Source organism: Papio anubis, chromosome 11, assembly GCF_008728515.1.
Source record: "Papio anubis isolate 15944 chromosome 11, Panubis1.0, whole genome shotgun sequence".
Lineage (NCBI taxonomy): Eukaryota > Metazoa > Chordata > Mammalia > Primates > Cercopithecidae > Papio > Papio anubis.
In genome coordinates this window covers 112,735,657-112,761,591 of record NC_044986.1, presented here as the reverse complement: position 1 = coordinate 112,761,591, position 25,935 = coordinate 112,735,657, and the positions used below count along the sequence as shown (strand labels likewise).

The 25,935-nt window shown below is 48.5% G+C and overlaps 1 protein-coding gene and 1 long non-coding RNA gene across 2 annotated transcripts; one reads left to right on the top strand and one right to left on the bottom strand.

Annotated features, from left to right (window-relative positions):
* On the bottom strand, window positions 1-13,507 carry UCMA (upper zone of growth plate and cartilage matrix associated). The gene is made up of 5 exons (XM_003903397.4): window positions 13,299-13,507; window positions 12,818-12,883; window positions 12,621-12,716; window positions 8,761-8,859; window positions 1-438 (listed from the first exon to the last, which is right to left on the bottom strand). Exons 1-5 carry the CDS (start codon window positions 13,354-13,356, stop codon window positions 341-343), a joined length of 417 nt encoding a protein of 138 aa, XP_003903446.1. The 5' UTR covers window positions 13,357-13,507; the 3' UTR covers window positions 1-340.
* Window positions 5,701-25,927, top strand: LOC110744078. Its single transcript, XR_004177093.1, has 7 exons — window positions 5,701-6,517; window positions 7,784-7,832; window positions 8,828-8,964; window positions 9,627-9,766; window positions 10,957-11,176; window positions 21,737-21,831; window positions 25,691-25,927. It is a non-coding gene; the product is annotated as an uncharacterized LOC110744078 (long non-coding RNA).
* Window positions 25,928-25,935: the final 8 nt, after the last annotated feature.

The following is a 25,935-nucleotide window of genomic DNA, read 5'->3' as shown; positions in this document are numbered from 1 at the left end:
GTTGATTCAGCGTTTTTATTTGTAAGCCATAAGCAAATATGTAATTCTTGACTGTGATTCTTTTGCTTGGGAATGAAGCCAGGGGAAGCCACTGTAGGTTTGGTGCTAGGAGGCCCTGCAGGCAGTTGCTCACCTCAGAAGACGGTCTGCAAAGAGGTGAAAGTCAGGGCACTTTCATACACTGGAAGGAAAGGCATGTGTCTTTTCCAGGGCTGCCGGCCACTGCAGACCCCAGGCCGAGACCCTCTGAAGGGCCAGTTTGCATGGGAAAGGTTGCTGGAACACGGCGATGCCAATGTGTGCTACAAGCTTCATCTTCTTGGCTGGCTTCACGACGGGATCAGATGTGGTGGCGATTGTAGAGATAGGATGGGTGCAGGCCGTCATAGTGCCACTGGCGCCACTGCTCCACAGCCTCCCGGCTCCTCTCTTCCTGCTCTGGGGCGGAAAGACAAAGCCACCTGTTAGGACAGGGGGACTCTGACCCGCCACTAAGCCCAGCAGCCATCAGCCAAACCCCTGCCCTGTGGTGACCTGCACTGAGAGTGCTAGTGAGCCTGGTGAGAGAAGGCCAGGGCTGGTGGGCATCCAGAGCATGTGAGCTGGCAGGCCCCGTATATAGGTCAGGCCCAGATGGGTGAAGGTCACAGGCAGGTGGAGACCAGGGCTGGGCATCTCAGGCTCTCCTGCCTGCACAGCCAGTGTAGGAGAGCAGAGGCTTATGCAACCCTGTTTCAAAGACGTAACAACCAAGACACAGGATGAAAAAGTAACAGCACAGTAGCAGGAATGGACTATTGGAAGGACATGTAAGAAAAATAAGGGACTACAAAACATGCCTTGAAAACATGAAGGAAATCATTGTTGACTTGGAGTTTTTCCTCCACACTGTTCTGAATTAATTTTCTTTTTCTTTCTTTCTTTCTTGTTTTGTTTTGTTTTGAGACAGCGTCTCAGTCTGTCACCCAGGCTGGAGTGCAGTGGCATGATCATGACTCACTGCGGCCTCAACCTCCCAGGGCTCAGGCATCCTCCCACTTCAGCCTCCTGTGCCACCACGCCTGGCTAATTTTTTAATTTTTTTGTAGAGATGGAATTTCACTGTGTTGTCCAGGCTGGTCTCCAACTCCTAGTCTCAAGCAACCCTCCTGCCTCAGCCTCCCAAAGTCCTGGGAGTGGCTGGGTGGGGTGGCTCATACCTGTAATCCCAGCACTTTGCGAGGCTGAGGCCAGCGGATATTCGAGGTTGGGAATTCGAGACTAACTTGGCCAACATGGTGAAACCCCATCTCTACTAAAAAATACAAAAATTAGCCAGGCGTGGTGACATACACCTGTAATCCCAGCTACTTGGGAGGCTGAAGTATGAGAATCACTTGAACCTGGGAGGTGGAGGATGCAGTGAGCTGAGATCATGCCACTGCACTCCAACCTGGGTGACAGAGTGAGATACTATTTCAAAAAAAGAAAAAGAGGGAAGGGAAGGGAAGAGGGAAGGAAGGAAGCAAGGAAGGAAGGAAGGAAAGGAAGGAGGGAGGGAGGGAGGGAGGAAGGAGGGAAGTGAAGAAGGAAGGAAGGAAGGAAGTGGAGGAAGGAAGGAAGTGAAGGAGGAAGGAAGGAGGGAAGTGAAGAAGGAAAGAAGGAAGGAAGGAGGGAAGTGAAGAAGGAAGGAAGGAAGTGAAGGAGGAAGAAAGGAAGGAAGGAAGGAAAAGAAAGAAAAGAAAAGAAAGAAAAAAGAATATGCCCAAAAGAATTGAAAACAGGGGCACAAACGGATGCTTGCACGTGAATGTTCGCAGCAGCACTACTCGCGATAGCCAAGAGGTGGAAACAACCCCAGCGTCCATCAACAAAGAAATGGATAAACAAAATGTGTGTGTGTAAAATTTCACCGTAAAAAGGAATGAAGTTCTGGCACATGCTACAACATGGACAAACCTTAAAAATATTCTGTTGGCCGGGTGCGGTGGCTCAAGCCTGTAATCCCAGCACTTTGGGAGGCCGAGACGGGCGGATCACGAGCTCGGGAGATCAAGACCATCCTGGCTAACACGGCGAAACCCCGTCTCTACTAAAAATACAAAAAACTAGCCGGGCGTGGTGGCGGCGCCTGTGGTCCCAAGTTACTCGGGAGGCTGAGGCAGGAGAATGGCGTGAACCCGGGAGGCGGAGCTTGCAGTGAGCCGAGATCCGGCCACTGCACTCCAGCCTGGGAGACAGAGCGAGACTCCGTCTCAAAAAAAAATATATATATATATAGATTCTGTTAAGTGAAATAAGCCCAGATGCAAACAGATGAATATTGTGATTCCACTTAGATGACATATCTAGAATGGGCAAGTTTTCGTTTTTGTTTTTGTTTTGACTCTAGCTCTGTCGCCCAGGCTGGAGCGCAATGGCGCGATCTCGGCTCACTGCAACCTCCGCCTCCTGGGTTCCAAGCGATTCTCCTGCCTCCACCTCGAGTAGCTGCGATTACAGGCACATGCCACCATGCCCGGCTAATTTTTGTATTTTTAGTAGAGCCGGGGTTTCACCCTGATGGCCAGGCTGGTCTCGAACTCCTGACCTCAAGTGATCCACCTGCATTGGCCTAAAGTGCTGGGATTACAGGCATAAGCCACCACACCTGGCCTAGATTGGGCAAATTTACAGAAACAGGAAAAAAAAAAGAGAGAGAGAGAAAGAGAGAGAGGTTACCAGAGGCTGCCGGGAGGGAGGAATGGCAAATTATTGCTTAATGGATGCAGAGTTTCTGTTTAAGGCCATGCAAAGGTTTGGAAATAGCAATGATTGTTGCACAGTGAATGTACTAAATGCTGCTGAATCGTATGCTTAAAAATAGTTTATGCTCAGTGTGGTGGCTCACACCTGTAATCCCAGCACTTTGGGAGGCCAAACTGGTAGGACCACTTGAAGCCAAGAGTTTGAGACCAGCCTGAGCAGTGTAGCAAGACATTGTCTCTACAAAAAAAAAAAAAAAAAAAAATTAGCCAGGTGTGATGGCGCATGCCTATAGTCCCAGCTACTTGGGAGGCTGATGTGAGAGGATCGCTTGAGCCCAGGAGGCTGAGGCTGCAGTGAGCTATGATCACGCCACTGCACTCCAACCTGGGCAGAAGAGCAAAACCCATCTAAAAAAGAAAGGAAGGAAGGGAGGGAGGGAGGGAGAGAGAGAGGGAGGAAGGAAGGAAGGAAGGGAAAGAGAGAGGAAAGAAAAGAAAGAGAGAGAGAGAAAGAAAGAGAAGAAAGAAAGGAAGGAAAGAAAGAAGAAAGAAAGAAAGAGAGAAAGAGAGAGAGAAAGAAAGAAAGAAAGAAAGAAAGAAAGAAAGAAAGAAAGAAAGAAAGAAGGAAAAGAAAGAAGGAAAAGAAAGAAAGAAAGAAAGAAAGAAAGAAAGAAAGAAAGAAAGAAAGAAAGAAAGAAAGAAAGAAAGAAAGAAAGAAAGAAAGAAAAGGAAGGAAGGAAGGAAGGGAAGGAAGGAAAGGAAAGAAAGAAAGAAAGAAAGAAAGGAGGGAGGGAGGGAGGGAAGGAAGGAAGGAAAGAAAGAAAGAGAAAGAAAGAGAGAGAGAGAGAAAGAGTTTAAATGGCAAGTTTTATGTTATGTGTGTTTTACCCCATTTTTAAAATGCATTTGTCAAAGATGTTGGAAGAGTGGGAAATCCTAACAGAAGATGATGTCAAGAATTAAAGAACCAAGATGTCTTTCTCACCTCTGTTTCCTCAAATGTGGACCTCACCAAGAAGCCCATGAACCTGATTTTGGTACTATAGAAAGTGAAACTGGCATGGCAATGGCCAACAGGACCGCCCAGTGGCTTCAGGGTGTGAGGAATGAGAATGTTGCTTTGGTCCTTAGCAGCCGTGAGAGCCGCGTGCTCAGGCCTAGTCTCACCTTGGCCCAGTTGGGTGCAGGGCCCAGTGACCAGGGCATGTTGAGGCACCACAGCTGCCAGGAGTGTTTCCTTCCTATGTGGGCACAGAGCTGGTGCTCCCCTTGGTGCTGAAAATCCCATTAGGTACTTGATAGCCCAGGGTCAGCCTGGAGCTCACAGAGCCAGGCCCAGGCCAGAGCTTTGTGTGTTCATCTTCAGCTCTTTTGGACATTTCTCAAGCCCAGTAGACCAGCTACTCTTTGCCAACCCTGAGAGTGTGGTTTTGACGTAGAAGTTGATTCAGCATCGCTTTTTTTGTTGTTTTTGTTTCTGAGACAAGTTCTCATTCTATTGCCCAAGCAGAAGTGCAGTGGCGCAATCATAGCTCACGGCAGCCTCCTGGGTTCCAGTGATTCTTCAGCCTCATCCTCCCAAGTTGCTGGGACTACACGCATGCACCACCATGCCCGGCTAATTTTTAACAGAGACAGGGTCTCGTTATGTTGCCAGGGCTAAACACCTTGGCCTCCCAAAGTCCTGGGACTACAGGCTTGAGACGTGGTGCCTGGTGGGCATCCTTTTATGAAGTAAGTACTTTGGGGAGATGTCGAATATCCAACTGCTATCAGTAACCCTTAGGTGACTCGGGAGCGGGCTCAGGGGCTCACGCCTATAATCTCAGCACGGTGGGAGGCCAAGGCAGGCGGATCACCTCAAGTCGGGAGTTCAAGATCAGCCTGGCCAACATGGTGAAACCCCGTCTCTACTAAAAATACAAAAATTAGCAGAGCGTGGTGGCCTGTAATCCCAGCTACTCAGGAGGCTGAGTCAGGAGAATCACTTGAACCTGGGAGGTGGAGGTTGCAGTGAGCTGAGACTGCACTACTGCACTCCAGCCTGGGCAACAGAGCGAGATTCCGTCAAAAAAAAAAAAAAAAAAAAAGAGTAGGTGACTTGGTTAGATATGACAGCTAGCTGAAACCAGGGTCCTGACTGACAGGTATGTCAGGGGCCTCAGGGGAAGTCAGACACCCTGAGCCCCAGGGATGGTTTCAGCCAAGCAAGACCCTGTGCAACATTGTGAGCCAAAGGCAAGGGAGAGGAGAGAAGATTGATATGATTTCCACCTTTTCCAAAACTCATCCTCAGGAGGCCAGGCCTGCTCCACCTTGTGACCCCTGCCTTGATGGAGCTCTGGGGAGACCCCCTGAGGGCTACTCTGCTTTATCTTTCTCACTCACTCCATCCAGGGGCCAATTCGTGGATCAAAGAAGCTCTCCAAGACCTCTGTGCATTTGCTCATCCTTGATTTACAAGAACAGGAGCTTTGCTGGCAAATAAGCCTTGGGGTTCTAATGCTAGGGCTATCTACTACCTACGTCTCCTTGGGTATTCACGTATCCTTTCTAAGCCTCAGTTTTTTATTTTTGATGTGAGTTTTTTGTTTGTTTGTTTGTTTGTTTTTGAGACAGGGTCTTGCTGTGTTGCCCAGGCTGGAGTGCAATGGCATGATCATAGTCACTCTAGCCTTGAACTCCCCAGGATCAAGCGATCCTCTCTCAACCACCCAAGTAGCTGGGACTACAGGCAGATGCCAGCAGCCCAGCTAATTTTCTCATTTTTGGTAAGACGGTGTCTCTCTATGTTGCTCAGGCTGGTCTCGAGCTCCTGGGTTAAAGCCATCCTCCTGCCTCAGCCTCCAGAGTAGCTGGGCCTACAGGCACATGCCGCCATGCCCAGCTTATGTTTTTTAATTGAATTTTTTTTTTCTTTTGTGGAGACAGGGCCTCGCTTAGTTGCCTAAGCTGGTCTTGAACTCCTGGCTTCAAGTGATGCTCCCACTTTAGCCTCCCAAAGTGCTGGGATTACAGGTGTGAGCCACGGTGCCCAGCCTGAGCCTCAGTTTTTGAAACCATGAGCTGGAAATTGTAAGACCTGTCTCAGAGGCAGGTTGTAAGGATTAGGTGGCCCCTTACAGTGCCCGACAGAGCAAGGGCTCAAGGACAACAGCTTCTGGAACTGCATTCCCCAAAGACCTGTGTTTTCTCCATCTGTGTGGGCAAGACCTAGGGCCTCCTGTCTCCCCCTCCTGTAAGAGGACCTGCAGGCGCCCAACGCTGCATCCCGAATTCATCACGAAAGGGAAAACAGTGAATGTTTTTCCATCTCCATGCTAGAGTTTTGGACCTAAAACATTTAAAATTGCTCAAAATAGAATACTATTTTAATAGTATGAGTCCAAATCACACTGAAGGAATTTTGAAGGCCACATTCTCAACTTTTAAATGCTTCTCCCCCAGCTGCCCACCAAGATAAACACATCTCTAGCAGAAGCGTGTGCTTCCAAGCTCTGACAGCCTGAAGTTTTCCCAGTACGTTCCTAAGGAAGTTTGATTTGCCAGGATCCAAGCCCAACACCTGTTTGCAAGGCTCAGCCAGGTGCCACCTGCAGGGCAATGGGCACAGCCTGTAGCACTTGACCCGGGGTGATTTCCTTTTCACTAGGAGATGCCTTCCGAGGGTGCTGCCTCCCCAGTCCATCAGAGCCAACAGCCAGGAGAACTGAAAGAGCTGACTCTCTCCAACAAAGGCGACCTAAACTGGGGCCTCATGTCCAAGTTCACGTGCACCCAGGAAGTACCAGGTGATTTTCCTCAGGAGTATTACAATCTTGAAATTTGGAGAAAGACCAAATAAACAAACAAATAAATAAATAAACAGGGCTAGGTGCAGTGGCCCACGCCTATAATCCCAGCACTTTGGGAGACTGACATGGGCAGATTACTTGAGGTCAGGAGTTCGTGACCAGCCTGGCCAACATGGTAAATCCCTGTCTCTACTCAAAATACAAAAAATTAGCTGGGGGTTGTGGTGCACACCTGTAATCCCAGCTACTCGGGAGGCTGAGACAGGAGAATCTCTTGAACTCGGAAGTGGAGTTTGTGGTGAGCTGAGATCATGCCACTGTACTCCAGCCTGGGCGACAGAACAAGACTCCGTCCCCCCACCAAAAAAAAAAAAAAAAAAAAAGGAAAAGAAATACACACACATACACATATTCTCTAGTATACTGGTCTGATCCCCATTAAATGGTCTTAAGGATGTTTGCTGTGGGTGACCCTTGAGGGTACTTCATAGACAGCAAAATTAAATTCCACCCCGTGGGAGGCTGTGGCTCAAAGGCAGGGCATCCTCTACCCGTGTCCCCAGCTGCATCATCCTCCATGGAGCCCTGGTGCGGCCAGCACTTTCTGAGAGCAGAGAGGAACCCTGTCTACTGAGGGGTTGAGGGCAGGAATGAAGTGTGCAGATTGCCTGGCCAAAGATACTGGTCTCTCTGGGCCTTTTTTTTCTTTGAGACAGAGTCTGGCTCTGTTGCCCAGGCTGGAGTGCAGTGCTGTGATCTCAGCTTACTGCAATCTCCACCTCCAAGTTTCAAGCAATTCGCCTGCCTCAGCCTCCCGAGTAGCTCAGACTGCAGGTGTGTGCCACCACGCCTGGCTAATTTTTTTGTATTTTTAGTAGAGACGGGGTTTCACCATGTTGGCCAGGGTAGTCTCAAACTCCTGACCTCAAGTGATCCGCCCGCCTCAGCCCCTGAAAACTCTTGGCCTCCCTGGGCCTTTCCTACTCTTTATTTTTTGCTAGTAAGCAAAAGACCAAGGCTGAGCGAAGAGGATACAAATAGGAGAAGCATAAAGCCACAAGAAAACCATACAGAAATTTTCAGGGATCTGATATTTTTGGATGAGTTGGAGGCTGAAGATGGGCTGTAGATGTCGATGCTGGGGCTGGGGTGAGAGGGTAGAAGGCAAGGTGTTTTCTGAGTTCAGTTTTCCTGGTTTGCTTCTGCCAGGAAGTAAAGAGGCTGAGTACATTGAATAGGTCAATGAAGGTCTTGATTTTCCAGGATGGAGAAGGACCTGGAGCCAGGACATTGACGTGGATATAAGGCACCTGTGAGTGAGTTTGGAATCTGCCCAATATGATCCTACCAAGGAACTTAAGCCTAAGTTCTCGTGCTTAGACGGAGAACACAGACCAGCACGGTGATGCCCAAGTAGGAGGAGGGAGGGAAAGGAGTTTTATATCCACGCAGTCAGCAAACAGTTGCCCCATCCCCACAGTCCCCAGGCCAATGGGAATAAGGGTATTCTGTCCCCTTCCACACCTTCTCAAGTTCTGTGTAGCCATTTTTCTCCCTTCTTTTTTTTTTGAGATGGAGTTTCGCTCTTGTTGCCCAGGCTGGAGTGAAGTGGCGCAATCTTGGCTCACTGCAACCTCTGCCCCCGATTTCAAGTGATTCTCCTGCCTCAGTCTGTGGAGTAGCTGGGATTACAGGTGCGCGCCACCACGCCCAGCTAATTTTTGTATTTTTAGTAGAGATGGGGTTTCGCCATGTTGGCCAGGCTGGTCTCGAACTCCTGACCTCAGGTGATCCACCCGCCTCGGCCTCCCAAAGTGCTGGGATAATAGGCACGAGCCACTGCGCCTGGCCCTCCCTTTTTTTCAAGGCTCTTGTGGATATGAATTGAAAGCAGACCTTCCCTTTCCTCCCTCCTCCAATGAAAAGTTCAATACCAGCCTGGCCAACATGGAGAAACCGTGTCTTTACTAAATATACAAAAATTAGCTGGGGGCGTCTGTAATCCCAGCTACTCTGGAGGCTGAGGCAGGAGAATCGCTTGAACTTGGGAGGTGGAGGTTGCAGTGAGCCGAGAGCGCACCACTGCATTCCAATCTGGGCAAGAGAACAAGACTCCGTCTCAAACACACACACACACACACACACACACACACAAAGTTAGGTAGAAGAAGAGAAAACAAACCACGTGATTTCTCCCCAAAGCTCCACCTCCCTGAAGACACTGGCGGAAGAGCTCTTACCATCGCTCTGTTCCTCCACAAAGTTCTCAAATTCATTCCTTTGTTCCTCGTAATATTCTTTCCACAGCTCGTCGGCCTGAAGCTTCTGCCTGTTTTCCGCTGTGAAAGGAAAAGAAGCAAGAGTTGCCCCCCAGGAATGAGGACATTTAGGGGCACACACTTAGGGAAACACAGTTCGTCTGAGAAGTCACATCTGGTTGAGGGGTGAGTGGTTTGTGGGAGATTGTGGTTGGAGACTTCCCTGAAATTATTTACTCCTGACATAGACTTTAACATTTGAAGGTGATTGCCAGATCCAGCTGCCTCATTTGCAGGTGAGAAGACAGAGGCCCCGAAGAGTAAAATGGTTTAGCTCTGCTGATAAAGTTGGTGGTGTATCCAAGTATACCAGGCCACTAGGAAACCAGAAATCCCATGCTGAGAAATGAATTCCGTAAAGGAATAATCCAACTTCATCTCACAGCCATGCAACATTTTCAAACACTTATCACGGCCAGGATGTAGGCTAAGCACTGGAATTAAAAAGCCAAGTAACAAAGATTCCATCCCTCCAGCCAAGTATGGTGGCTCACGCCTATGAGCTTAGCTACTAGGGAGGCTAAAGCAGGAGGCTAAAGCAGGAGGGTTGCTGGAGGCCAGGAGTTCAAGGCCACAGTGAGCTATGATCGCGCTGCTGCACTCCACCCTAGGCAACAGAGCGAGACCCTGCCTCAAAAAATAAATAAATAAAATCCTTCCCTCTGCTTAAGAGACCTATAGTTCACTAAGGAGAAAGATATAAGACAAGTTCTACCAAGCATTACAGCTATTGGAATAAAAATTCCCGGTTGTCTGGAGGAAACAATGTAAAGATCTCTTCTTTCAAGGTATTTCCCCCAACACGAGCTTCAACTGCAGAAACCCAAGAAGCCAGGGAGGCCACGTCTAGGGCAAGAAGAACCGGTCCCTCAGCACGCCTCACAGTCTCACAGTGGGATTCCCCTCACACCAAATGGGGCAGACGGAGGTACTGGATTTTTGCCCCATCAACTCTGATGTGCAAGAGGAGGCTGGGGGGTGATGAAGGAAGCAGAGAAACTGGGGAAAGTCATGGTTCCCTATCCCCCTACCCACAGTACAGAGGTGCTGGGAGAAACAACGAAAAGTTTTTGCAAAATGATAATATTAGAAGCCATCTCAGGCCAGGCGCAGTGGCTCATGCCTGTAATCACAGCACTTTGACAGGCCAAGGCGGGCAGATCGCTTGAGGTCAGGAGTTCAAGGCCAGCCTGGCCAACATGGCGAAACCCCATCTCTACTAAAAATACAAAAATTAGCCGGGTGTGGTGGCAGGCGCCTATAATCCTAGCTACTTGGGAGGCTGAGGCAGGAGAATTGCTTAAACCGGGGAAGTGGAGGTTGAGATCGCACCACTGCACTCTAGCCTGGGCGACAGAGCAAGACTCTGTCTCAAAATAAATAAACAAACAGAAACCATCTCAAATCCTTCTTGGAAATAAGACGCTTACGTTAATTAATGAATTATATAAATATTAGTTATTTCTGTTACTTTTTTATTATTTAAGTTAACTCAGATTAAAAATCAAGTTAACTGTGAACTGGGCTTAGTGCAGATTCCAGACGTCTGGAATGTTTCTTCCCAAACGTCTGCCGTTACCTACTTAGTTGCAAGAAACTTGAGTCTGTCAGGAGGGGTTGGTTATCCCATCCATACCCGTGCCCCACCTCTCACTCGGCATCCACACATTTCTCAGAGGAGATTCAGGCTCAGAGACATGCATGACCTAACAGAGGTCACACAGCAGGTTGGGGGAGAGCTAGGACCCCAGGCTCCCACACGCCACTGCCGGCTCAGCTTCCCTCTTCCCACCCACTGTGGGTCCTGATGTTGCTCCAAGTGCCAGAAAGCCGTGGTGGGAGGTGCGGGGGCTTAGGGTTTAGGAAGCGGGTACTTAGTAAGTCACTGCCAATTCCTAAAGAAACATTCTCTGTCTCCTGTGTACTCAGGACAGGAAATAATATTCCCAAATGGCCTTTTCAGAGGTGCCACAAACTGGAGCTTTGAGGTTATGAATAGTAACAATTTAGTCCTCAGGACAAGATAGTAATTTTATACTATGCGTCATTCTGTGCATTGTGTACGTTCCTTCTCAAGAACATGCATTTATCACACTCTCTTTTCACCCTTTATCCCAGAGGCGTAGAGATGTCAGATGCCCGTCTCCTGGTTCCAAATTCAAGTTGATTGAAGTGTCTGTCACCTGCCCTTTATCCAACCTGAGGGATCGCTGGGCACTGCCCTCCTGCCATCCACAGGAGTTGACCGGGTGACAACAGATGCGTTCACACATCTGGGTGTTCACCAGGCTGTCCTGCACCTCCCACGACTAATAGACACACCGAGCTTCTGTCCCAGGTGAGGAGCTTCAGGTTAAATGGTGTACTCATTGTTTGGAGTCGGCTTAAGGGGACAGAAGAGGCTGTGCGCGGTGGCTCATGCCTGTAATCTCAGCACTTTAGGAGGCCGAAGCAGGTGGGTCACCTGAGGTCAGGAGTTCTAGACCAAAATTAGCCAGGCATGGTGGCAAGCGCCTGTAATCCCAGCTACATGGGAGACTGAGGCAGGAGTATTACCCGAACCTGGGAGGTAGAGGTTGCAATGAGCCAAGATCCTGCCATTGCACTCCAGCCTGGGTGACAGTGAGACTCCAGCTCAAAAAAAAAAAAAGACAGAAGCTATTTGCCTGGCCTAAAATCGTGCATTTCTCCTGGAAGTCTGTCAGAAGATTGCTTTTTCAATTTTGATCAAGAACAGTCCAGCTTCCCTCCCAACCTTTCAGTGCTTCTTGACATTGACCAACTTTTAAATATCAAGTTGTATGAGGCCTGGAGGTTTTCCTAGCATTGTTATGCTTATCAGAATTTTTTTTTTTTAAAGAAATTTCATCTCCAAGCATTTCTATCTCTGTTCTTCCCATCATTTGAAAACAGTTCTGTTATTTTTACCAAGCAAATCACCTTGCTGAGTGCCCTGAAGAATACAAAGTGTTCATTCACGCACAGGCACGAGGAGGAAAGACTCAAGCCAGAGACTTGGGCGGTAGGGTCTGAGCTCAGCATCTTGGAAGAAGCAGATTCAGGAGGAGAAACTCAAATGCCCTCAGGAGTTGACAGGTCAAAGACATGAGGACCCTGAAGCCGGGACTCCACAGGCCCTACAGCAGGCTGTGCAGACAGGCTCACCCCAGTGCATTGAAAATGAAAACTTAAAAAAAAACTGCTGGTTGAACACAGCTCTTTCAGAGGCTTGTAAATAAGGAAATTAGGACCAGAGGGAGGAAGTAGCCAAGGCCACTTAGCAGCACAGCTGTCCCCAGACCCACATTTCTCAGCACCCAGTGTCCTGTGCCTTCCCGTTGTGTGAAGCTGTTGCTTTTACACAGAAGGTGTGCTGTGCCAGTACTCGCAAAGCCCACACTGACGTGTGGAGCTCCTCCAGACCGGAACATAGATTTCCCTCCCTACACCTTTCTGAAATCGAATGCATTTTATCCCTGTTAGGTGCATTTAAGATAGTAATCTAACATAGCCAAGAAGCAGGACAAGAGGACCTGTCTCCAAGTATCTTTGCAGAGGTGGGGCCTCCTTACCCTGACAAAGTATTCAATCCAATGTACGACCTACAGTCAGGAAATAGGGTGTAATTTCTCATTCAGAGCTGCAGTCCCTTTGAAACCCAAGGACCTGGGGTGAGCCCTTGGTGTCTGGCTGCATCCTACCGCCTGGCTGACTGTGGGAGAGGAGGAGCCGGGACGTGCAAGCAGAGGTGGTGATGGGGGGGATCCCTCCAGCATCCTTACCATTGACCTCATCTCGGGACTTGGGGGACCGCTTGCCGCGCCTCTTGAGGAAATTCGAGGCATCTGATTCCTGCATGAAAATCTTCTGTTTTGCATCTGAAACCCAGGAGAGGCCTGTTACCAGCAGCATGGGGATGCCCTGGCTGCTGCTTCACTGGCTGCACCTGCCCTGCCCTGTGGGTGGCCCCTGCACTCACCTTCACTGGCCTCTTCTTCCACCGCCTGTGTGGTGCCCACAGATGCACCGGTTCCCTCTCTCAGCACTGCAGGAAAAGGGCACAGAGTGAGGCTGCAGCGTCAGAGGGGAGCCCAGACCCTGATCTGAGCCCCCATCCTGCTTTCCAGGCTAAGCGTCCTGTCAGGCCCTGGCAGGGGGCCCGTGGTGTCTCACATACCAGCTGCAGAGCCAGTCTCCCCAGGAACCCACCAGGCAAGCTTGCTTGGGTGTTTTTTTTTTCTATTTTTTTTCTTTCTTTACTTTTTTTTTTCTGTATTACATTGTGTTCTACGCACACACACACACACAGACACACACACACACATACACCCACACACACACACCCCTTAACAATAAGCATACCCCTTTTTACCTGCATCTCCTGAGCAGCCTTACCTGTGCATGGCAAGTCTCCCTTACCATGTAACTAACACCCTCTGCCTTGACCCTCCCGTACTCACTAGACAGGAGCACCACGGCAGAGAAGCAAGACAGCAGGAGGGCCTGTCTCCAAATCATCTTTGCAGAGGTGGGGACTCCGTCCAGGACCCACAGGGCAGACCAGGCGTCCTGCACCCTCCCAGGTCTTCACTTCTGAGGCAGGCAGCCCAGGCGAGAGGGAGGAGGGGGGAGGGAAGAGAGAGGGAGAGGCAGGAGGCTGGGATGCCACTGGGGGAGAGGAGGAGGGGGCCGGGCTGCCCTGTCTATTGGCTGCTCCTGGACGGAGCACCGGAGATGTTTTTGGCACCTGGCAAACGTCTCCAGAAGCAGAGCTTGTAGTTAGGGCCCTGGCTGAGACGGTCTTGGAGTGGCCTTTCCAATGTCTGTGTCTGGGGATCTGCTGCTGGGAAGGCTCATCCTAATAGTCAGGGTTCCAGAGACCAAGGGCTGTGTCAAGGAGGTCCTGGCACCTGCTCCAGGGATGTTAGGGCCCTGGTCCTCAGGGTTGAAGCATGGGTGGGGACGAGGAGGAAGAGGGGATCAATGGGGGAGTTTTGATCCAAATGTCAGGCAAGGAGGGCCCATAATGACTGGAACACCCATCAGGGCGACACACGTGTGGGTCATGCTGACAGTGACCAGAGAACAGCTAACCTGATGTGCTGCTCCCAGCTGATGCTCACTGCCAAGCCAAACACAAACCCCTGGGACCACGCGTCCCAGAGCCCTTTAAAGACAGCAAGGCCAAGAGGCCAAGTCCTCTCAGCTAGCACATTCTATATCCTAGTTGTGATGGGGGGGAGACAAATGTTTTATAGCCTCCTTGTGTGGCACGTGGGGGGCAATGGTGATATGCCAGCGAGTTTACAAGTTTCCCTATAGACCCAAAGAAGTCATTGGTCAAGCTGGGAGCAGGACACACGGCTCGTGACGCTGATTCAGTCTGGATGGAGACCTGGTATTTGCTAAGTGGACAGCTCCTGTCAGACTTAATCTCATGGGGGGACTTCTAGACACCATTGTCATGGAGACAGACCCTATTTCTGTGGCCCGAGAGGAGAAATACTATCTGGATGCTCCAGGATGCTCTGGCTCAGCACTAGAGAACTGGGTCTTTCACAGAGAAATAAGGAACCAGAAAAAAACTCAGAAATGTGGTCCAGACTCACGGGACTCTCACTTTCCCCACTCATCTGTGTCAACACAGTCAGCTCCAAGGGATGTCAAAGGAGTTAAAATTTTTTTTTTAAACCGTCACTCTCTTGCCCAACACACAAGCATTCACATCATATCTACAGCATTTCCTTCTTATTGCTCCCGAGACCTGAGGAAGGATGTTCATCTATATTCTCCACGAGGCTCCTGGAGGCTGAGTTCTGACAGTCCCCTGGTTCCAAGGTCACAATTTGCCCTTTGGTACAATCCTTACTTCATCCCTACCAAATGGGGGACTCTCAGGGACATCATTAGTCCTCTGAGAATGAAGTGAAATGAAATAACACAATATATTATTTATTTATTTATTTATTGGAGACAGGGTCTTGCTTTGTTACCCAGGCTGGAGTGTAGTGTTGCAATCATAGCTCACTGTAGCGTTCACCTCCCCAGCCTCGAGTGATCCTTTCCTGCTCAGCCTCGGAGTAGCTGGGACTACAGGTGCCACCACACCTGGCTAATTTTTTTTTTTTTTTTTTGAGACAGAGTTTCACTCTTGTTGCCCAGGCTGGAGTGCAATGGCGCAATCTCGGCTCACTGCAACGTTCGTCTCCCGAGTTAAAGCAATTCTCCTGCCTCAGCCTCCTGAGTAGCTGGGATTACAGGCATGCACCACCATGCCCAGCTAATTTTGTATTTTTAATAGAGATGGGGTTTCTCCGTGTTGGTCAGGCTGGTCTCGAACTCCTGACCTCAGGTGATCCATCCACCTTGGCCTCCCAAAGTGCTGGGATTCCAGGCGTGAGCCACTGTGCCCGGCCTACACCTGGTTAATTTTTAAATTTTTTGTAGAGACAGGGTCTCCCTATGTTGTCTAGGCTGGTCTCAAACTCCTGGGCTCAAGCATTCCTCCTACCTCAGCCTCTCACAGTGCTGAAATTACAGGCATGAGCTACCATGCCCAGCCAACTATATATTCATAATACGAGGTTTATTAATGGGCTTTTGAATGTTTGTTTCAAGTTAACATTTATAAGTGGGCCGTGGCATCCTCTGCGACTTTATTTACATGAACACCTCTCCTCAAGAGTCATTTCAACTTTACATGAGTTATGCCCTCAGTTCCTGGTAGACCAAGTGGTGTATTGAGTCAATGCCATTATCAACACTCAACAAAGTTAAACAGGCAAAAAAGGCTTCATTCAAGACTTGTGCAATCAGCCAGGCATGGTGGCTCACGCTTGTAATCCCAGCACTTAGGGAGGCCAAGGCAGGAGGATTGCTTGAGCCCAGGAGTTCGAGACCAGCCTGGGCAACATAGTGAGACCCTGTCTCTATTTTAAAAATAATAATAATAAAAGAGTTGTGCAATAGAGCAGAGAACCTGGGCTCGATTCTGCTGAACCAAAGAGCTGGAGTGGTTTAAAGAGCTGCAGGGGTAGGTAATCATAGGCCACTATGTTTGCTAATTGGGCTTCACAACTCAGAGTAAGGTGTCCGCTGAATTTATGCCCCTACCTTTACACAGAGATCAGGAGATAGGGTGCTACCTCCTTCAATGTTTGCTTTTCAAAAAATGACCCCAGCCACCTGTGGTGGTGCATGCCTGTAACCCTAGCACTTTGGGAGGCCGAGGCAACAGGATTGCTTGAGCCCAGGAGTTCAAGGCCAGCCTGGGCAACATAGGGAGAGCTTGTCTCTACAAAATATCAAAAAATTAGCAGGGTATGGTGACACATGCCTGTAGTCCCAGCTCCTCAGGAGGCTGAAGTGGGAGGATCACTCCTCCTCAAGGAGGTTGAGGCTGCAGTGAGCTGTGATCACACCACTGCACTCCAACCTGGGTGACAGAGTGAGACCATGTCTCAAAAAAAAAAAAATTATCCTTAGGTTGGTCCTGAAGAAAGACATTTACTGGGTTGTAAAGCTGAAAGATGCGTATATTTCAAAAGGTCAGAGAAAGAATTTGCAATTGCAAGTTTCTTTCTTTTTAAGTTTCATTTTTCTTTATTTTTATTTTATTTTATTTTATTTTAGACAGAGTTTCACTCTGTCCCCCCGGCTGGAGTGTGGTGGCGCAATCAGGTCTCATTGCAGCCTCGAACTTCTGGGCTCAGGGGATCCTCCCACCTCAGTCTCCCGGGTAGCTGGGACAACAGGTGCATGCCATCACGCCCGGCTAATTTTTAAAAAATTACTATTTTTAATAAGAGACAAGGTCTTGCTATGTTGCCCAGGCTGGTCTCAAACTTCTGCGCTCATGCAATCCTCCTTGTCTCGACCTCCCGAAGTGCTGAGACTACCCACATGAGCCACCATGCCTGGCTACAATTCCAAGTTTTCTAAAGTGATTGTGACGAGAAAAGGGAGGTCAGGGGCCTACAGCTGGGAAGAAGCCTTCTAAAGTTTAGCCAGACCGGGGAGAACGGTAACGTCATCTTGGTTATCTAAGTCAGTTCTTCACAGAGCACCCCAAATTTCACTCTTCTGCTTGAGGAAGACCTTAAGCCCGGTGATACATAAACTTGCAAATTTCAGGTTCCTGGATGTGTGCTTTCTTATGACTAGCCCATTGAAATGAGCTCATCAATGTTGTCTTTCAATGCTTTCATACCAGAGCACTTTGGTTGATGAATTCAGCAAACATTTATGAAGCATCTGGTCTGTACCAGCACCATATTAGGTATGAACAAGATGGCAACATCCCCTCAAAGAGATACCACAGCACTGAAGGAGATGGGTGAATTAATGAACATTTTAAATACGATGTGAGGCCAGGTGTGGTGGCTTATGCCTGTAATTCCAGCACTTTGGGAGGCCATGGTGGGCGCATCACCTGAGGTCAGGAGTTCGAGACCAGCCTGGCGAACAGGGCAAAACCCCGTCTCTACTGATAATACAAAAATTAGCCGGGTGTGGTGGCACATGCCTGTAATCCCAGTTACTTGGGAAGCTGAGGCCGGAGAATCGCTTGAACCCGGGAGGTGGAGGTTGCAGCGAGCCAAGATCCTGCCACTGCACTCCAGCCTGGGTGACAGTGGGAGATTCCATCTAAAATAAATAAATAAATAATAAATAAATAAATCTAATATGAGAATTCCTCAAAATAGTAAATAGAGTTACACATGACCCAGGAATTCCACTTGTAGATATCTACTCTAGAAATGAAAATATCTACTGTAGATGTGAAAACATACGTCCACACAAATACTTGTACACAAATGTGCACATCAGCATTATCCATGATCGACAAAGGACAGAAACAACCCAAGTCCATCACCTGATGAATGGATAAACATGTGGTATATCTGTACAATGGAGTATTGTTCAGCCATAAAAAGGGATGAGGATGCTGGGCGTGGTGGCTCACACCTATAATCCCAGCACTTGGGAGGCTGAGGCAGGTGGATCACCTGAGGTCAGGAGTTCAAGACCAGCCTGGTCAACATGGTGAAACCCTGTCTCTACCAAAAATACAAAAATTAGCTGGGCGTGGTGGCGGGCGCCTGTAGTCCCAGCTACTCAGGAGGCTGAGGCAGGAAAATTGCTTAAATCCAGGAGGCGGAGGTTTCAGTGAGCCAAGATTGTGCCCTTGAACTTCAGCCTGGGTGACAAGAGCAAAGCTTCATCTCAAAAAAAAAAAAAAAAATGGGGGGATGAGGTATGGATGCATGCTACAACTGGATGTGCCTCGACAACATTATGCTGAGTGAAAGAAACCAGTCACAAAAGGCTGCAGGTTTCAGGATTCTATTTACATGAAATGTCTAGAATAGGCCAATCCCCAGAGACAGACCAAAGATTAAGTGATTGTCCAAGGCTTTGAGGTTAGGAAATATGGGGAGTGAGTGTTAATTTGCATGGGGTTTCTTTTTGGGGTGATAAAAATGTTGTAAAATCGATCGTGGTGATGGTTGCACAATTTTGTGAATATACTAAAAACCATTGAATGGTACACTTTATTTATTTATTTTTTGAGAAAAAATAATAATCCTGGGAATACAGGCACGTGCCACCGTGCCCGGCTAAGTTTTGTATTTTTGTAGTTATGGGGTTTCACCATGTTGGCCAGGCTGGTTTTGAACTCCTGACCTCAGGCAATCCACCTGCCTCAGCCTCCCGCAGTGCTGGGATTACAGGGGTGAGCCACCACGACTGGCCGAATGGTACACGCTTTAAATGGGTGAATTGCATGGTACGTTGATTGTATCTCAAAAAAAAAGTTACAAAATATACATTTATATATATAAATATATATATGCCAGCCTATAATCCCAGCACTTTGGGGGGCTGAGACAGGTGGATCGCCTGAGGTCAGGAGTTCGAGACCTGCCTGGCCAACATGGTGAAACCCTGTCTCTACTAAAAACACAAAAATTAGCTGGGTGTGGTGGTGCGAACCTGTAATCCCAGCTACTTGGGAGGCCGAGGCAGAAGAATTGCTTGAACCTGGGTGGCAAAGGTGGCAGTGAGCCAAGATTACACCACTGCACTCCAACCTGGGCAACAGAGTGAGACTCCATCTCAAAAATAAATAAATAAATAAATAAAAATAAGGTGGAGGAGAGTAAGCTAGTCATGAAAAGGGAGAGTAGGTGGCTCCATTGTCCTGGAAGATCACCTGGAATGGATAGGATTTAATTGTCCTGAAAAAGAATCATGGAGACAGGTCTTGGGGAAAGGGCATTAAAATATCATTGGTTCTTTTACTCTTTGAGTGACAAAAAACAGCCTCAGCCTTTGGGGGAGGGAGAGGGTAAGGAGGGTTGAGGAGGAAGAGGAGGGATGGAGGGGTGACTTCAGCCAGGGGTGAGGACCTTGGGCAGGTCTCCGCCAGGACTCACTGGGATGCTTGTCCATGGAACCGGAAGGAGCTCATCACTAAGGCTACTGACAGTCCAACACCTCAGGCTTGAGACTGTGAACTGGGAGTCGCCTGGGACTTCTCTCCCCGCAAAGAAATGCAGTGAAAGTCTTTGCCCTGCAGCCCTCGCGTAACCACAGCAGAGGACCCGGCCTCCTCTATCTAACCTTCACCTCTGAGGCCTGCTTTGCCAACATGGCGGCCTGTGCCCTGGTGGCCTGAGTGTCTGGCTGGGACCCCCATACTTCCCCACTGCTCAGCAGCTTCTGGCCTTTTGACCCAAGAACCTGAATCACTGCCGATCTTCTGAGCTGCCCCAGGCCTGAGAGTGGTGCTCTGGTGCCCAGCTCTATCGGTCCACCACTGCCCTCATCTCCATTGCTGGGACGTAGACCCGTCAGGGACCTAAAGAGCATCTGGGCCCAGTGGGCCAGAGCCCCGCTCCTGAAGATGACACTCGGGGGTGAGAAGCCCACCCTAAAGGCTCCCGGCTCTAGGATATGAGGACTGGCCAGACGCAGTGGCTCACAGGAAGCTGAAGCAGGAGGATCACTTGAGCCCAGGAATCCAAAACCAACCTGGGCATCACAGTGAGACCACCCCTCTCTCCCTCCTGGTCTCTACAAAAAAAATTAAAAATTAGCTGGGCACAGTGACTCACACCTGTAATCCCAGCACTTTGGGAGGCTGAGGAGGGCAGATCGCTCACACACAGGAGTTCAAGACCAGCCTGGGTAACCAAGTGAGACCATGTCTCTACAGAAAACACAAAAATTAGCTGGGCCTGGTGGTGTACACCTGTAGTCCCAGCTACTTGGGAGGCGGAGCAGAGGATCACTTGAGCCTGGGGAGCAGAGGTTGCAGTGAGCTGATTTCACCATGGCACTCCAGTCTGGGTGATAGATCCAGAACCTGTCTCAAAAAAAAAAAAAAAAAAAAGAAAGAAAGAAAAAGTAAAAGAAAAAAAGGCCTGGCGCGGTGGCTCATGCCTGTAATCCCAACACTTTGGGAGGCCAAGGCGGGCGGATCACAAGGTCAGGAGATCGAGACCATCCTGGTTAACATGGTGAAAACCCGTCTCTACTAAAAAAATACAAAATATTAGCAGGCATAGTGGCGGGTGCCTGTAGTCCCAGCTACTCAGGAGGCTGAGGCAGGAGAATGATGTGAACCTGGGAGGCGGAGCTTGCAGTGAGCTGAGATTGTGCCACTGCACTTCACTTCAGCCTAGGCGACAGAGCCAGACTCTGTCTCAAAAAAAAAAAAAAAAAAAATTTAACTGGGAATGGTCACGTGCACCTGTAGTCTCGGCTACTCAGGAGGCTGAGGCAGGAAGATCACTTTAGCCCGGGAGGCTGAGGCAACAGGGAGTCGTTTATGCCACTGCACTCCAGCCTGGGCAATGGAGCAAGACCCTATCTCAAGCAAAAACAGACAAAACAAAAAGCAAAAACCACCAATGCCTGGGACCCAACCTGTAAGATTCTTACCCAACTTGTCTGGGATCTGGACGTCAATATTTGTTACAAACATTTGAGGTGATTAGAATGAACATCTAAGCTTGAAAACCACTGGTATGAATGTACACAGATATTCACAGACTCATCTGTTTTTTCATTAAAAATTGCAGCCGAGCATGATGGCTTATGTCTATAATCCCAGCACTTTGGGAGGCCAAGGCCAGGGGATCACCTGAGATCAGGAGTTCAAGACCAGCCTGGCCAATGTGGTGAAACCCCGTCTCCACTGAAAATAAAAAAAATTACCCAAGTGTGGTGGCGTGTGCCTGTAGTCCCAGCTACTGGGGAGGCTGAGGCATGAGAATTGCTTGAACCTGGGAGGCAGAGGTTGCAGTGAGCCAAGATTGCATTACTGCACTCCAGCCTGGGCGACAGAGCAAGACTCCGTCTCAAAACAAGACAAAAGAAAAAATGCACACACACGCATTTAAAAAAAAAAAAAAAAAAAAAACACTGCAGTAGGGATGATCTTTATTTTCTTTCTTGAATTTTTTTTTTTTTTTTTGAGATGGAGTCTCGTTCTGTCACCCAGGCTGTAGTACAGTGGTGTGATCTCAGCTGACTGCAACATCCACCCACAGGCTGAAGCGATTCTTCTGCCTCAGCCTCCCAAGTAGCTGGGACTACAGGTGTGTGCCACCACTCCAGACTAATTTTTGTGTTTTTAGTAGAGATGGGGTTTCAACACGTTGATCAGGCTGGTTTTGAACTCCTGACCTCAAGTGATCACCCACCTTAGCCTCCCAAAATGCTGGGATAACAGGCGTGAGCCACCACGCCTGGCCATTTTTTTTTTTCATATTGTTAAGTTTTATGTAATTATCGTGCAGTTATTTTACAATTAGGAGGGAAAATAGCCAAAACAGATATTTAAGGAATTATACTGATCCTTCTAGATTCTGCTCAATTCTCTCTGCAGGAAGCTTCCTGAGGGCTCCGATGCCGCTGTCTCTCTCCTCTGAATTCCTCCTGGCCTGTGATCACCCCAGGGAACGCAGCACTTCACGGGGACTAGTAAGTGCTTGTTCTTTGTCTTAGGTTGGTATCACACCATCTCCTAGCCTGGAAGACAGGGACTGGCATACCTTTGCAGGAAGCAGGGCCTCCATACAGATGTATTATGGATAACCCAGGCCTGAGCTGGCGCCTGGAGAGGTGGCCGTTTCTCTGATCAACGGCTTTGTCTTTTTCTCTCTCTCTGGAGATGAAACACAGAGCTGCTTTCTGGTTTCACGATTAACTTTGTAGGGAAATAAAAAGAAAAAAAACAAACGCATTGGCAAGGCCTGTGGAGGAAGTGTCGGCCCAGCTGGCTGGGATCCCTGGCCGACCAGGAATCCAGTGAATGTATGGCTGTGTTCTGAGCACCTCACAGCCCTGGCGGCTCTGCCAGCGCTCAGCCAGGGCTGTGTCTAGGTACAGCTTGAGGTAGGCCCATGGAGCACAGGAACTGAGCCACCTCAGGAAGTCTGAGGCTGAGCCGTGCCAAAGGAGGTCAGGCACACAGGCCCCAGTCTTGTCCTCCTCGTGGGGATGGCTTTGAAGGAGCGCCTTGTGAAGAGGCTCTGCTATGCTAAGTCCTAAAAGATGGGCTTGGAGAACCAAAAGAGCTGTAGAATGGCAGGTTTGACCCCTTCCTGCACTACCCTTCTACTAAATACCAAAATGTATCTTCCTGGGACGAAGTATCGTCCTACGTGAATTCCCAGTTGCTCCTCAGCCCTGGCGGATACATTAGAATGTCACTCCTCCAAGGTTTGGAGTGAGTAGTACAAGATGCTCCAAGGTGAAAGGGTTCCACGGTCAAAAAAATTTGCAAAATACTACAGAATCTATTCCCCTTTTCCCTACCAGAATCACACTGCATAGTACTGTATTAAAGGCTCTGATGAGTACTGCAGCTAGATAATCTGACAAGTCATGCAATTAGAAAATCTGGGCCGGGCGCGGTGGCTCAAGCCTGTAATCCCAGCACTTTGGGAGGCCGAGACGGGCAGATCACGAGGTCAGGAGATCAAGACCATCCTGGCTAACACAGTGAAACCCCGTCTCTACTAAAAAAATACAAAAAACTAGCCGGGCGAGGTGGCAGGCGCCTGTAGTCCCAGCTACTCGGGAGGCTGAGGCAGGAGAATGGCGTAAACCCGGGAGGCGGAGCTTGCAGTGAGCTGAGATCCGGCCACTGCACTCCAGCCTGGGCGACAGAGCTGGACTCCGTCTCAAAAAAAAAAAAAGAAAATCTGTTAATTTTGTTTTGAACTTCCCAAACTTCATTGACAATGCCATCTTTTACACAGAGCCCCCATTAACATCTCCTGGCCTACTTGAGGGAGATCTGAGTTGGTCATTTGATGACAAGAAATTCTACATTCAGAATGGCCTTTAATTTAATTCAGTTTTCAGGACAAAGCATGTGTTAGTCTGTTCTCACAATGTTAATACAAACATACCTGAGACTAGGTGATTTATAAAGGAAAGAGGCTTAATGGACTCACAGTTCCACATGGCTGGGGAGGCTTCACAATCATGGCAGAAGATGAAGGAAGAGCAAAGGGACGTCTTACATGGTGGCAGGTAAAAGAGCATGTGCAGGGGAACTGCACTTTATAAAACCATCAGATCTCGTAAGACCTATTCATACCACAAGAACAGTATGGGGGAAACTGCCCTCATGATTCAGTTATCTCCACCTGGCCCTGCTCTTGACACTCCAAGGTGAGATTTGGGTGGGGACACAGCCAAACCATATCAAAGCATGATTTCATAAGTATTATAAAGTTGGGTCTTTGCCCTCAACTAATATACAGTCCAATCAGAGAGCGAATACTCATTGGGAACAGTGTTTTTTGTTTTTGTTTTTGTATGTTTGAGACGGAGTTTCACTCCTGTCACCCAGGCTGGAGTGCAATGGTGCAATCTCAGCTCAATGCAACCTCCGCCTCCTGGGTTCAAGCGATGCTCCTGCCTCAGCCTCCCAAGTAGCTGGGATTACAGGCGCCTGCCACCATGCCCGGCTAATTTTTGTATTTTTAGTAGAGATGGGGTTTCACCATGTTGGCCAGGCTGGCCTTAAACTCCTGACCTCAGGTGATCCACCCGCCTTGGCCTCCCAAAGTGCTGGGATTACAGGCGTGAGCTACAGTGTTCAGCCTGGGAGCAGTGTTTTTATGATGACCATATAGTATCCTGTGGGCACCAAAATCATTAATACAAAAAACTGTCTGAGGAAGAGAAAGGCAGGAAACCTGAGTGAGTTCTGGTGTAAATGCAGACTCAGGGATGAACTCACAGTTCAAGGAAGGATGAACACAACGTGCCTCTGGAGTGAGACCAGGGATGTCTCTTAAACTAGGGCTATTGATCTGCTCTTTTTTTTTTTTTTTTGAGACAGAGTCTGGCTCTGTGCCAAGGCTGGAGTACAGTGGTGCAATCTCAGCTCACTGCAACCTCTGCCTTCTGGGTTCAAGCGATTCTCCTGCCTCAGCCTCCCGAGTAGCTGGGATCACGGGCGTGTGCCACCATGCAAGCTAATTTTTGTATTTTTAGTACAGACAAGGTTTCACCACGTTGGCCAGGCTGATCTCGAACTCCTGACCTCAAGTGATCCGCCTGCCTCAGCCTCCCAAAGTGCTAGGATTACAGGGGTGAGCCACCACACCAGCTGGTCTGATCTTTAAATAATGCAAAAAATCCAGGAAAAGATGGCAAGATGTGGATATAGATATATAAAAGAAGGAAGGTCATCTCCCTCATGCGTCTGACTTGGAGTCAAATTGGAAAGATTGTAAATTCAAGTCCATTTATTCTGAGCAGAGGTAACTTCAGGAAAAAACGGCCTCTTGTCCCATGACCTAGTTAGACTTTGATTGGCACCTTTGTGAAAAACAGCCCAACTTACGGCACCACAAAGGCTGGTTGCTTTCTAGCTGAGGAGCTCAGCCATTGTTTTGTTTTATTTGTTTTTTGGTTTTGCCAAAGGGAAAAAGGAATTGGCAACTCCAGAATCTTAATGTGTCTTAACAGCATGAGATTCTGGTAAAATTAGTGCAAATTTAACAAATTTTTTTTAGCCATGTGCAGTGGCTCACACCCATAATCCTAACACTTTGAAAGGCCAAGGTAGGCAGATCACTTGAGGTCAGGAGATCAAGACCAACCTGGCTAATATGGTGAAACCCCATCTCTACTAGAAATACAAACAAATTAGCTGAGTGTAGTGGTGTGCACCTGTAGTCCCAGTTACTTGGGAGGCAGAGGCATGAGAATCGCTGGAACCCAGGAGATTGCAGTGAGCCAAGATTGCACCGTTGCACTCCACCATGGGAGTGCAATGTCTCCAAAAAAAGAGAAGACTCGGTCTCAAAAGAAAAAAAAAATTTTTTTTTTTTTTTTTTTAGGGACAGGGTCTCCCTATGTTGCCCAGGCCGGTCTTGAACTCCTAGTCTCAAGCAATCCTTTACCCTCAGTCTTCCAAAATACTATGATTACAGGCACGAGCCACTGCACTCAGCCTTATTGTAATTTTTAAAGAGAAAAGATAAAGGCCCTGAAATCCTTACCTGCACTTTTTGTCAGGGCAGGGCAGTGACCGATGGACAGGGCAGAGAAGCAACCATAGACAGGCTGGGCAGGGGTGACACCGGTCTGTGAGACTCTGGACCTTCTGGCAATGGCTGGGGAGAGGGAAAGGCAGAGACTGGCTGTCAGAGGGCATGAAGGGGGTGGGGAGAGAACTTTCTAAGCCCACGGCAAGCTGTCTGAGACAAGTGATGAGAAGGGAGCTCGGGTAGGGACTGGTTGCCTACAATCTCAGGATGCCATTACCACATTTGATTTCCAGTATAATCCCAAAGGACAATTATAACCATTTCAGAGATGAAAGAATTGTGGGAGGACCTCTTCTTTTCACTGGAATCCTGAACAAATTAAAGAATAAAGCAGAAAGAAGGATGAAGGTTAAGATGTCACCTTTATACTCAAAAGCTGACATGTGGGCCAGGTATGGTGCTCGTATCTATAATCCTAACACTTCAGGAGGCCAAGGCAGGAGGATGACTCGAGCCCAGGAGTTCAAGACCAGCCTGGGCAACATGGCAAAACCCTGTCTCTATAAATAAA

Bases quoted from the DNA above. Each gene is read 5' to 3' on its own strand.
- UCMA (XM_003903397.4), bottom strand. From the start codon at position 13,356: ATGATTTGGAGACAGGCCCTCCTGCTGTCTTGCTTCTCTGCCGTGGTG. The intron at 12,717-12,817 runs GTGAGTGCAGGG...CCTGGGTTTCAG, and splicing joins GGAAGAAGAGGCCAGTGAAG to ATGCAAAACAGAAGATTTTC. The intron at 439-8,760 runs GTAAGAGCTCTT...TTTCCGCCCCAG, and splicing joins TGTGGAGGAACAGAGCGATG to AGCAGGAAGAGAGGAGCCGG.